The sequence below is a fragment of the Ostrea edulis genome, chromosome 4, assembly GCF_947568905.1.
Source record: "Ostrea edulis chromosome 4, xbOstEdul1.1, whole genome shotgun sequence".
Taxonomy (NCBI): domain Eukaryota; kingdom Metazoa; phylum Mollusca; class Bivalvia; order Ostreida; family Ostreidae; genus Ostrea; species Ostrea edulis.
The window spans coordinates 84529294-84543652 of NC_079167.1; the positions used below are offsets into that span (position 1 = coordinate 84529294).

Consider the following 14359-nt stretch of genomic DNA (forward strand, 5'->3'; position numbering starts at 1 on the left):
GATTGATTTCAACATATTTCATTGTATATATAATATATATGAACACACGTTCTGACAACTTACGAGGTTCTCACCTATATATATTCCTTTTTAAAACTAGGATTGATTAATAACAATTGTCATAAAACATATGTTTAGACATGTACATATAACATAACTGGAAAATTTATTTTGAACAATATATGACACTGTATTTACTTGTAACTATGTGTTATGTAATCAATTCTTTCTTTACTTATATATGTATATATACAGTATTATGTTCTCTGTAACATGTACAGCATAAAATAAATTACTATCATGAGAATCTGCTGGATTCAATAGTTCAGCGTGAAAAAATTACTGTTAATTTCATACCTCAAATTGTCATTGCCCCACAGGTAAAATCCGTGTATCAAAAATAGACAATTCTTATATTTGAAAGAGTTCGTTACACATAACATTTCTTACAAATTAACATCTGTTACAAACAAGGGGGGGGGGGGGGATATGAAACTTCTCTCATACCACAAATACAGTTAGGTGAATCGACTATGTTTCTTCTCTGTAAATCATAGTTAAGTATAAAAACAGTTCAAATGTCTTAATTTAGTATGAATTATATTCATACTACATGTATATTCTTTTGCCAAGAAGAAGCTGGGCATTTTTGAAATACTGATATTATTAGAAATGTTCCGGCGGAACTGACAGATAAATGTTGTTTTCTAGAGAGTTCTGAAAATTTGTTAGATACTTCTTGTTTAGTTCTATGAGTTATATAGTCATGTTCGTAACGAGTACTTTAGCGAGATGTATCCTTTCGGGAATTTCAACGACATCGCCTATAGACATTGCGGTACAAGATTGAGGTGAATTTTATACATACTTACATATGCACTTGTTTGCTGCAGAATAAGGAACCAAGCCTTGTTGGATTACTATGTTTTTAAAGTTGAAATACCATGTGGGAAATATGCTGCAATCCAAAAACTTAAATTGTACAGCTTTTATACAATAATATTGGATCAAGTGGAAGAATATTTTAACCGATTTACTGTTACCAGTAGCTTTTACTTTTTTTTTTTTCTTTTTTTTTTTTATTTATCTTTTCCCACTCTTCATTGGAGGGGGGGGGGGGGGCAAGTAACCACCGATTCAACAGCATTATCAAAGAATGAATAAATCTGGGTGTGAGAGAAGTGTGTATGATATATGATATGGTTTATTTATTCCAAATTATGGCCCAAATGGGCACAACATCACATAAAATCACAATACAATACAGGACTGAGTTCTAGTAATGTTATGTACACAAATATAATGTTATATACTTTTGGGAGGGGGGTGTTCCATATCCAGTACAAGTAAATGGAATTCCTATAAGCTTCATTTAAGAATTTGAATTAATTATTAACGATAATCCACACGAGCGGGGCTCCCACCTTCTGGGGGTTTCCTGGAAGGTGCACCCCTGCCTTCTAAGGTTTCCTGGAAGGTGCGCTCCCATCTTCTGCAGTCCTGGATCTGGGATATTATAATCGAAACATGTCTCTACAAGTGTTGAAATGCTTACGTATGACTATCTACAAGTTGAATTTGAGAGGGGAGGGGACTCGGCAAACATGGTCGCGACTGTCAGATGTGGTTTATTCCGCTTGGAATTATACCCCGATCACCCCTCCCCAGGGAACAGAACAAAGCACCTTTTTATGATATAATCCCAATAGATCATATTTCAAACTAATCAGCTTTCATTGTATACTGATCATTTTTAAAACATCCGTTATCTGTTACCACAACACTCCTCCTCCTTTATGCGTCTTGCAACTCGTGTATCGGTGAAAGTGTACATTACATATTTCATAGAAAAAAATACCCTTGTGCCCACAATATATATCATGTTTACAGGAAGACAACTTTTATATTATAGATATTTAAAACGTCGAGTGCCTGTGCTTGTACCTTACAAGTTTCGCATCTTCAATAATTCATGTGGCATGAATGTTTATTTCTGTAGAGTCGGAGAAATTTGGATTAAGGACGTATGTTACTGACAGAAAAGTTGGAACCAATTTTTGTAAAGTAGTGTGTATTATTTCCCCTCACAACCTCTGAAAAATTACAAATTTGCAGAGAAATATTTGACAAGTTACATGTAGGAGACAAGTGGTAGGTTTACATTTTTTACATTCAGCTAGTATTTTTTCTTCCTTTTCTCCAAATTTGCGGAGCTGTATTAATTAGTGCTCGTGGTATATATAGAGATATGATTTCCACCCAAATTACATTGTAATACCATCTTATATTTTTGTACATAAAATGTGAGGTATAGTTTTATATGCGTGTCATTTTTCTTGTTATAGAATTTCTCAAATAGTTCAAATTTTCTGTAATCAAAGTAATTAATTCACATAGTCATTTTTGAATGAAACTTTACGCTAAACTTGTTTAGACCCTTTAGCTCACCTGAACTAAAATCTCGGGCGAGCTTTTCCAACAGTTCAATTTTAACCAAACTTGGCACAAAGCATCTTCATGTAGAAGGGAATTAACTGTATTCGGATGAAGGTCAACCGGTGGAAATAGATATAGGGTTGGATGTTTAGACCCTGTTTTAAAACACAGGCAGCACCCATCCCCAGGGAAGAAAAAAACACACCTAACTTTGCGTAAGTGTCCTTACATAATGATGATTCAGGCTGTTCAAGCCATTATCCTCGGAGCCAAGGCGGGTCATAGTTGGGACTTGACAGCTTTAAATGCAGGAAATAGAAGTAATCTTTGAACCACCAGGGCACAATATGTGAAATTAATGTGCAAACGCAGGGGCGGATCCAGGAATTTTTGAAAATCATTAATTTGGGTTTTCAAAGGGGAGATTCCACCTTAAAAATACATTATTTATATAGGGGTGGGGGTCCGACACCCCCCGGAACTCCACCTCTGGATCCGCCCCTGAAGCATCCTTCTGTACAATACATGTAGATTCAAATTTGTTCGTACCTTCACACAGTAATCCCGGATCTAGGGATTAGCATGGGAAAATGTAGTTCACGTGAGCGATCTAGTTCTTGGGCGTTATAATATGAACACTTGCTTAATTTAACTAAACTCTTATTCAAACTTTTACCCCGTGTAAAAAAAAACCGTGCGATATCAATTTAATTAATCTATGATGGAAAGAGAAAATAAAAATGAATGTATATATGTTTTTTGGGTTTTTTTTTTCTGGTTTGGGATTGTAAAGTTGTGAGTACACAATCATATGATATTTAAATGAAATTTTAAATTTATCTTTTTGCCCTGATATCTATATCGAAGTCGCGTTTGACTACAATAAAACAAGGCATGAATCATGAATCTGATATGTTTAATTATACCATTGTACATGGGTTTTTTTTAAATTTAGAAATCTATCTACAAATATGCATGGGTTTTATCCAAAATGGTTGAAAGTCTATTGATATAGCATGTTTTTTTTTAATGCAATGTGTAGACTATTATTTTATTATATTTTAAAAATGCAACTCGAAACAAAAGCATATCCTAGAGTTTAAACAACTCCGAAAGAACGTGAAAGGGGGGGGGGGGGGTACAGGACATGTGTTTGAGGTTATATCGTAATTTGTTTAATTCCCAGTCACGAAATGAAAGTTCATTCCCACATACTAAATATGGGTCAAAGAGAAACGATTCTTATTTTAAAACTAATACAAGGGGTTAAAATGCTATGAAATTATAATTCATGTCACCACAATCTAATTGGATGTAACAAATGGATTTTTTTTCAGAAAACATGAAATAAAAGAAAGGACCCCTTTGAAAAAACAGTATAACCAAACTGTAAGCGGATACTACCGGACTCTGCATCTTCGCAAGCGATGCATGAGTTCATTCGCTTACTCTCGTGCGGTGGTCATGCTGCGTGTTGATCGATCCATTGGAAAATCAAACCTGGACTATTTTTCAAAGCTTGTGGTGCGTTTCCATGACATCTAAGATGTGTAAATAATCGTATAAACTCGTCTACAATTTTGTTCAATGTTGCTGTACATCCGACCCAAGCTCCGGTGAGGTTTCAATAAATTATAAATGAAATAGAATATGATTCAAATAATTTGCTTGGCGTAAAAAATTGAAACCACCAATCTGATTAAAATCAGATCCTCGATCCGCTCCTCTTTTTTTCTTCTTGTCGCTACACGAGGTAGCGACAAGAATAAAAAAGAGGAGCGGATCGAGGATCTAATTTTAATCAGATTGTTGAAACCACTCACTTTCCCTGTCATTCGGATTGTCGCTCGATGGGAATGAAATTCAGATTGTCGATTGTCTCTGCGTTCGGATTGTTCGCTGCGGGTACCTGTAAAGTGCGAAACGAAACGAAATCTACCGAAACGAAACGAAATCTACCGAAACGAAACCCACCGAAACGAACGAAACAGATTGTATAATCGAACTCTTTTAATTATAATAATTAAAATTGGTATCTTAGGCCCCTGTTAAAGTTTACACATATAAATAAAATTCGCCTCCCCATTGATGTAGGCTTTCGACTTGACTGATACACAGTTTTAAAAGTTGGAAGGGGGAAGAGTAAGCACAAAGTACATAGATACCATTTGCAATTAGCTTCGGATCCATAAATTTCAGAACGAAAGGTTACAGTCTCACAGGTCAGAAGTCTGGGGAAACACACTAAACGAGGGATGGGGTCGTCGGCGTTGGATCCGCTTTTGGGCATAAATACAAGTTTCAGTATTTTTTGCTCTAAAGACAAATATATGTTTACATGTGGATATTGTGTATTTGTATGTAGTATATCAAACGATGGATTCTAAATATATCCTCCCGTTCTCTTTGTGATTTCTGCTTAAAATTCCCAAGCCTTTTCAGTTTACAAAATGCCGACCTCCTCCTAATATTATTGCATTAAAAAAATTCCGTTTTCCGTCCCGTTTTCAACTCCCCGTCTTAGCAACACCCAAAATGTATAGAGTTTTTCCATTATTGAAAATACTCGCACCTCAGCAGTTAGATATAAAATAAGAGGTTAAGAGCTCTTCCTGCTTTCAATTTTCTCAGACACCAGCTTCTTCAAACAATGTATCTATGCCCAAAGGCGGATCCAACGTCGGAGACCCCACCCCTCGTATAGTGTGTTTCCCCAGATCTCTGAGACTGTAACCCTCGGTTCTGAAATTTATGGATCCGAAGCTAATTGTACATGGCATTTAATCAACTACGGATATGTACTTTGTGCTTACTCCCCCCTTTCCAGCTTTTAAAACTTTGTAACAGTCAAGCCGAAAGCCTACATCAAAGGGGAGGCGAATTTTATTTATATGTGGTAACTTTCACAGGGGCCTAAGATACCATTTTTAATTAGTATGATTAAAAGAGTTCGGTTATACAATCTGTTTCGTTTCGTTTCGGTAGGTTTCGTTTCGTTTCGTTGGGTTTCGTTTCGGTAGGTTTCGTTTCGTTTCGGTAGATTTCGTTTCGTTTCGGTAGATTTCGTTTCGTTTCGCACTTTACAGGTACCCTGTTCGCTGCAAGTTCCGGTCAACTTGGTATAGGCTACATGCCATTCTTCGTAGAAGATCTATTTGTAAGTTACGAATATCAGCTCATAAACTTATGATTGAAATTGGTAGATATTCTGGTATTACTAGGAATGAACGAATATGTAACAAATTTATGCAACTCCGGTTCATTAGGTGATGAGATTCTTTTTTTTTTAAATGTGAAAAGTTTGTCCATGTTTGTCCATGAAAGAAAATCTTTATGTGGTGCCATAGGGAAAAAAAAAAAGTTAAAATTTTTACTAAACCTAACGATGAACAAAATTTTTAATTCATTTACATATTATGTTCTGAAGAGCCATCTATTCTAAATATAACTGGAAAGTTTATTTTGTACAATATATGACACTGTATTTGTATATAACTATGCGTTATGTAACCACTTTTTTCTTTACTTGTATATGTATAGTATTTGTATATATTTTCACGTTGCCCCATGAGGGCCCTTGATTGGAAAATAAAATAGATATGTTCTATACATAGACATGTATATGTCTATGGTTCTGTAGTGGAAAGAAGTCTCGAGTCAGGAGAGGGTTTGTTAACTAGCGCTGCGTGGTTCCAGTCCAAATCGGATTGTAGCTTTGTCAGGGAGTAAAATTCAGATATTGTCGCTGGTGGGATAAGGCCTTACACGTTGCGCCATCATTTGGAGTGTTGTTGGGAGTAAAATAAAAGCATTTATTCGAGTGTTGATTTCAAGGCAGCGACAAAATCACAGGCATGGATATTGCTACCCTTTTCTGACTTTTGTTTTTGTTGCAGTGACAATTTCTCAAAAATGTGTGGATTCCCTGTCTATCTCACCCCAATATCGATTCATTTTATCGTTTTACACCTTTTGTGAGCTTTAGAGATTGGCCGTATACCATACTTTTTGTGAGCTTTACAGGGGCGGATTCAGGAATTGCGGTTACGGGGGGGGGGGGACTTTATAAGGCTGGGGGCCGCCTTGAGGCCCCCAGTGGGTCAAGGGGGCGAAGCCCCCGGAAGCTCCTGGATTGTACAGATTCTATATAGGGCTTAAAATATGCATCTCCTATTTAGTCATTTGTACTATTTTCTATAATTTTTAATAAGGTGAAATTAATAAAATGACGCAAATTTTAAGGGGTTTTAAAAAAAAAAGAGAGTTCTCTCAATAAAGTAATTATAGAAATCAAAAGATTTTGTCATTTATGTCTCCGGGAGTGGAAGAAATTATTGCTTCTTTTATCGTTTAGAACATTTTTCTAAACAAGATACCACGATTTACCTTAAATTTGAGAATTTAGGAGGGGGGGGGGGACGCCGGCTGCGCCCCCCCCCCCCCCTAAATCCGCCACTGCTTTAGAGATTGGCCGTATACCAGTATGATAAAGATTTATCATATTATAGGCCTACCAATAGAGGGCCAACCTCTAAAGCTTACAATAGTGTGAAACGATTACACGGACGGAACCCCCCCCCCCCAAACCGGGGGAGGGGGGGATAGTTTCCACACCACGTAGGTAGGGGGGGGGGGGGGCAACACGATCAGTTTTCCGACATGATAACAGGGAAATCTAGGAATTTTATATTGAAATACCAGAGACAAGTCTCTGGAAATACGAAGACATCAATCTGATTAAAATACAGATCTCTCAAATAGCGCTGACATGTATTTTAATCAGATTGCGAAGACATGTACCAAAAAACGATGAAAATATTTTTAAAAAACAAACAAACTTTTTGTCCGACACATATTATTTTAAAGTGGTTTATCATTTGGGTTATCAAAAAAATTAGTGTAGATTCTATATAAAAAATATCTCAGAAAGAAAGTTAAAGTATAAAAACAAATTCACAGCGAAAAGTTCTGTAAAGTCATCGCTTATTTTAAATTAAAAAAATATATATAAATCGCATACATGTAATTATCAAGGACAGATAACTCGCATACTCAAAAAAGTGCAAAAAGTTCACTAACTGTAAATATCCATATAATGCTGGAAACAAGCTCCCAATGAGTTTTCATTTTATTTAATAGAATTATTCACTTTCCTAACATTTCATTTTTGAAGTATTCACCCAGCTTTGAAAATATCATTGTGATTAATGGTTTCATCCACTTTAATTGAAGGCAGGAGGGAATTCACGCAATCACATTTGGCGCCATTTCTACCTCTTTTATGAAAATAACAATGGATTCCTCCGCATAATAAAAACATGTAAGATAGGGAGAGTGTTGTTATTCATATTATCAAAAGACTTCTTATCGTAATATTTTCACATAATTAATATCATATTTGATGATACTTTGAAAACAAATTGGTGATAAGCATTTGGACTACATTTTGCGTAGTAAGTGCTGCCGTGGTGAATAGGCTCCATGAAAGTAGGAAAGCAGCCGAAAAAGAATGGTGAATACCAGACATAGGTCGGAAAATCGACCAGAAGTTCAATTTTTATCGAACGAAGATTTTGAAAGGAAACATGCTGCGCACGTAAGATAAAATTTGATTTCAATGTGAAACCACAGAATCCCTGATATCGAACAAAGGGTTTTCATTAGTTTCGAATTTCCTCGAAAATTCCCTCTCATTTAGTTACAAACAGAGGGGTAGAGATATATACCGATAAGGGTTTATTTTTTCATCGGTGTTTTTTTTTCCTGTTTCATTTCAATAATGTATAAGTACTCTGAAAATTAAAGTAGTTTCAAGGAAGTAGTTTAAAGCCGTCCTATTTAACTTGACACAAGCTGAACACTCTAAAATATAATCCTGAATTTTTGACGTGATAGGCCTATGCATTTGATGCTGAATGACTTTTGGAAAATTTGGTGTTGATGTTTTATTTTTAGATATGTAGTGCTTTATAACAAATCACTGACAATCGCAGATATGTACTCGAGAGCTTATTGATTAAACTTCTCAACCATTGGTCATGAAATAAAAAAGGATTTAATAAAATTTATCTAATGTTCATTAATGATAGATTTAGAACATTTTGCGTAACAACTATATGGTGTTTATATGTTAATTAATGTTTGTGCAACCATGTTCTAATCTATATACGGTGAGACCATTGGACCGAGCGTAGCATGAAATGGTCATTGTCGTATCCAAGTGATAATCATAATTCCATTAAGTACGGTAGATTATGATTCATTTAAAAATATATATATTTTATGAAATTTTCAGTGAACGTATGTGGAGATTATCTCCATGTATTTACTGATTTTCTCATTTTTTCTTTTACATACGTGTTACCTTTAGAGCCTTGCTTCGTGGACGTGCCTTCGGCCCGTTCGAGCTTCGCTCGGTATTATATAGTGTATGATTGTAAACTTAAACATCTTCAATGTTTTTGTTTTACTTTTATAAAGGATTTTATTGTAAATGATTAAGGTTCAATTGTAATATCTCTACAATTTTTAGTAGATATAATTCATTATGTAATTTCTTAAATGTAAGATGTGTTTTTGTCAATTAAATATGAAGTGTAAGATATAAATATTTGCAAGTGCAGTCTATGCGAAAGACGTCGGACATGACCGATGTGCAGTGCCTCAGGTCCGATGAGTCATTTTTTACACCGGACCGGAATGTCCGATGTCTCAGTGTCCGGTTTTGAGCTTTATTATTTTGACGCGGAGCCATTTAAATGTTTTTTATAAGTAAACAATATCACACAAATCCTAGTACGTAAATGAATGTGATTAAACCGCATGGACCGTCTAAAGTATTATGCGGGAGGGATCCCTGGTATAGTATTACTAGTGTAATAAATAAGATTTCCTTGGTTTTACATTTTCATGTGTTTCACTTTTTTACATTAGGTTTTTCGGTCTGACAAAATTTGGTTCGGTCCGGTGTGTTCATTGATTACACAGGACCGAATGTCCTGTGTAGTCCAAAAAACTTTCGCATAGACTGCAAGTGAAAAGATTTTGATATTTCCCAGAAGTGATTTTAGTGTGTGATGCTATACCTGTACGTTGATGCACAGATCTAAGGTCTCATTTTTAATGTGAAGGTGAAAAATGAACAACATTGGTGAGCAGCGTACTTAGATTGAAATGCAATGGTTTTGGTCCATGTTAATGTAACAGACATGTTATGTTCATTTTTATTGCAGTGTTAAAGTACATAGTAATCGAGTATACTCCCTTGTTTCCATTTCACCATTCATGAAAATCTCAACAAGGCTAAGTATGTTGTCAGAGATTTAGCACTAAAGATTCTGAATAGAAGTGTCAAGGACTAAAAGCTTAATTTAATTTAGTGCAATAGGCCTGAGCTTCCCAAGTGCAGGTAGAAAAATGTAGCTTTTTTTTTTTATTATGGTGGCAGATCTGAAATGTTCACAGCACATGAAATAAGGAAATAGTTAAACTTTAGATTTGTGAGACCAGTAGGTATATCATGAGACCCTTGGTTATCAAAGATGAAATATGTTTTGATTTGTAAGATGCGTATTATGCGAGATCCTTTAGATTTATGTCATTTGTGGGACTACTTGTAAGGCTCTTGATGATTTAAGCTTGGGATTTGTTACAATATTTGGGGGATATTGTATTACATGAGCCTCTAGATCATAAAGCTTGGGATTTGTTGTGATATAAGGCACTTTATCTTTTTCTTTTTGTGAGACCCTTGGTTGTTGAATGTGGGATTTGTTACAAGTGTTAATAGTTTCAGTGGTAATTTCTTAGTTGCTCAATAATTATAGAATTACATATTTTCCAAAAATAATGGAGAGGATTTTCTACTTTTTAGTGTGAGGAAAGTGATGAAAGTAGTGGTGTTGTTGACTTCTCCCCAAGGAGTCTCAGAAAATCGACAAGTAAGAAGACTGGAGCAGCCACCAGGCGCAGGTAACACCATATTTAGGGCACTTAAAACACACCACACTTAAGACAGGTAAAACGCACCACACGTAGGACAGGTAAAACACAACACACTCAGGACAGCAGAGACAGACATTAACTTTTTATCTCGCCTACCCTTTTCAGGCAAGTAAGCTCAAACTTTCATTTTTCCAAATGAAATACTTCATTGTCTCAAATATTTTTACTCTTATACACCGATCAACTAGTATTTTATCAACCAGTAATTTAATTAGCCCCCTTTGTGGTGTCAGTCAAAGGTCAATCAGTGAAAGCCAAGTTTGCCTTCATTACCCCACCAAATGTAAGAAGTTACAACTGTGAATTGTAGCTTCATACAAGTACTTGGGTCGCCCCATCCAGGAGTATTATTGTAAATTGTAGTTGACCGCAATTGATGGAAAAATGAATTAGCATGTCAGTTATATATCAGAAAATTACAAAGTTAGATGTCGGGAAATAAGATCTTTTCACCGCGAAATAACGGACAAGGGACTTGACTTGTGGCAAAATGTTTATACATATATTTGATTGAAATGCTCAATGTGTTATTTCAATTTCAAAAACGAAACGTTTCAAAGGTGTAACAAATCAGTTTTATTCAATAACTCGATAAAAATTTTGCATGGATGTTATCAATTTGGTAAATTGTATTACTGGTAAAGACAAAGAGCCAGTGTTAGCAAGTGTAACACTGAAATTTTTAACACCCATTGTCAGTATCAATTAAACCCATAAATTGGGATTGCTGTGCTACCTAAGCTCAAGTTTTCTTTTTAATTGAGATTTCAACTTATTCTTTACATTCCCCTTTTTTTATCATCTTCTTTTTGAGTGTTTTCCTCACTAAAATACTTAGAGAGATGGTTGTGAAGCCACCATTTTCTCACAAGGTACGTCATATGTCATAATTTTTCTATTGGGAACGACTTACTAATAGAATAAGATATGGTGTAACCTACTTGAAAGGAACTTTCACTCATTAAATGATTCTGTAAAGAAGACACAAAATATGAAGTCTGACTTTATTTCCTAATATTTAATATTTATGAAGCTTAACAAAATGAAAATAATCACATTTCCTTCTGAAATAATCACTTGCCCAATTGGACAAGTGTGTATTGAGTTTCACTTGTCTGAACTGGGTATTGACTTGCCCCGTACAACCAGTAATGTCAATCCCTGGACAGTAAAACATACCACACCTAGGACAGGTAAAACACACCACACCTAGGACAGGTAAAACATACCACACCTAGGACAGGTAAAAACATACCACACCTAGGACAGGTAAAACACCACACCTAGGACAGGGAAAATATACCACACCTAGGACAGGTAAAACATACCACACCTAGGACAGGTAAAACATACCACACCTAGGACAGGTAAAACATACCACACCTAGGACAGGTAAAACACACCACACCTAGGACAGGTAAAACACACCACACCTAGGACAGGTAAAACATACCACACCTAGGACAGGTAAAACACCACACCTAGGACAGGTAAAACACACCACACCTAGGATAGGTAAAACATACCACACTCATTAAATGATTCTGTAAAGAAGACACAAAATATGAAGTCTGACTTTATTTCCTAATATTTAATATTTATGAAGCAGTGCTCCAAGTTGCGAGTAAAACGGTCGCATTTGCGACCAGAAAATCAATTTTGCGACTAGAGATAATAATTAAGTTGCATTTTTGCGAGTGAAGAAAATTTGGGCAACCAGTAAAATTTTAGAATCGGGATCGGAAGTCTGAATAGATATTATTCAGTCTCGGTCAAAACAATCAAGATGGCGGGAAAACGAGGTTTAGAGCACTTTGGATTTATCAATAGTAAAAAACAGAAGCCTCAGCCTAGTACATGTAACAAAGAAATTCAAGAATCACACGGGGAAAGTTCTGCATTAAAAGATGGTGTAGCAGTGTCTAAAGAGAAATGCAAAAGTAAAGGAAGAACCCCAGTCCTTAAATGGCGGAGGGAATTTTCGTGGTGGCAAAATGTTTTGCAGAATTTGTGAGGCCAATTAGCCAGCAACGTCCACCATTTCTGGACAGCCATTGTCCTATTTCGCCACGACCGAGTGTACATCTTTCAAACGTGGAAATGTGACTATTCACGGTAACAGTAAGAGACATGTCGTTGTCCGTCACTGCATTTTTAGCAGTAAGTCGAGCGGGGCAACTGTTACTGTTAATTTTCAAAGACAATCAAACTCGGGATGTAGTGTTCTTATTGATGCTGGTACTAATTGTTCAGCAAAATATCCAACAAAACTAGGAGCTCTTATTCGCATAACATGATAAGCAGTGAAGGCCCACTTATTGATAACTTTCAAGCAAATCCTTGTGTGGAATGCTGGGTTTCTTCTCCAGAAGCGTACTGTAAAATATACAGGATAGCCCAGTGCAATTACAACTTTTGCCAGAGTAAAAACTTGACTTTTTAGCATCCAGCATGTTTCACAGTACATTTCTATTCAGTTTAAAAATAAAACAAACAAAATGTATACATGGGTGTTGATTTTTTACTTGAAAGATACTCATATTTTTAAAAAAAACCTTGTAAGTCTTATATTTACAAAATCTTTTACTATGGCGAGTAGAAATTTTGAACATGGCGACTAGAAATTTGAAAATGGCGACCAGAAATATTTTTAGGTCACCATTTTGTGACCTGATAGCAGATGCGACTTGGAGCACTGTGAAGCTTAACAAAATGAAAATAATCACATTTCCTTCTGAAATAATCACTTGCCCAATTGGACAAGTGTGTATTGAGTTTCACTTGTCTGAACTGGGTATTGACTTGCTCCGTACAACCAGTAATGTCAATCCCTGGACAGGTAAAACATACCACACCTAGGACAGGTAAAACACACCACACCTAGGACAGGTAAAACACACCACACCTAGGACAGGTAAAACCTACCACACCTAGGACAGGTAAAACATACCACACCTAGGACAGGTAAAACATACCACACCTAGGACAGGTAAAACACACCACACCTAGGACAGGTAAAACATATCACAAGTAAGGCAGGTAGAACTAATCAATTTAATATTAAATTCTTTGATCTGCTTACGTAGTTTAGTACACAAGGATCTAGTATAGGACATTACATTGTTATTCAATGGGTTTAAATTTAATGTTTTCAATGTTATACTTTCAGAACAATGTCACAGTAATTGAATGCTTTATCTGATATAGGTTTAAATTTAATGTTTTCAGTGTTATACTTTCAGAACAATGTCACAGTAATTGAATGCTTTATCTGATATAGGTTTAAATTTAATGTTTTCAGTGTTATACTGTCAGAACAATGTCACAGTAATTGAATGCTTTATCTGATATAGGTTTAAATTTAATGTTTTCAGTGTTATACTGTCAGAACAATGTCACAGTAATTGAATGCTTTATCTGATATAGGTTTAAATTTAATGTTTTCAGTGTTATACTTTCAGAACAATGTCACAGTAATTGAATGCTTTATCTGATATAGGTTTAAATTTAATGTTTTCAGTGTTATACTTTCAGAACAATGTCACAGTAATTGAATGCTTTATCTGATAAAGGTTTAAATTTAATGTTTTCAGTGTTATACTTTCAGAACAATGTCACAGTAATTGAATGCTTTATCTGATATAGGTTTAAATTTAATGTTTTCAATGTTATACTGTCAGAACAATGTCACAGTAATTGAATGCTTTATCTGATATAGGTTTAAATTTAATGTTTTCAGTGTTATACTGTCAGAACAATGTCACAGTAATTGAATGCTTTATCTGATATAGGTTTAAATTTAATGTTTTCAATGTTATACTTTCAGAACAATGTCACAGTAATTGAATGCTTTATCTGATATAGGTTTGTGATAGATGATGATGATCCAACAGATGAAGAAAGCAACATTGGTGAGGAT

General features: G+C 35.4%; 1 protein-coding gene across 1 annotated transcript in view; it reads left to right on the plus strand.

The window, feature by feature from the left end:
• The first annotated feature begins 7879 nt into the window (after positions 1–7879).
• The window catches only part of LOC125669201 (ATPase family AAA domain-containing protein 2-like), a 30102-nt gene continuing 23622 nt past the window's right edge, over positions 7880–14359 (plus strand). Inside the window, exons 1-3 of the mRNA XM_048903642.2 lie at positions 7880–8032; positions 10310–10407; positions 14305–14351. Coding sequence (XP_048759599.2) covers positions 7946–8032; positions 10310–10407; positions 14305–14351 — 232 coding nt within the window. The 5' untranslated portion in view covers positions 7880–7945. The remainder of the gene's footprint in view (positions 8033–10309; positions 10408–14304; positions 14352–14359) is intronic.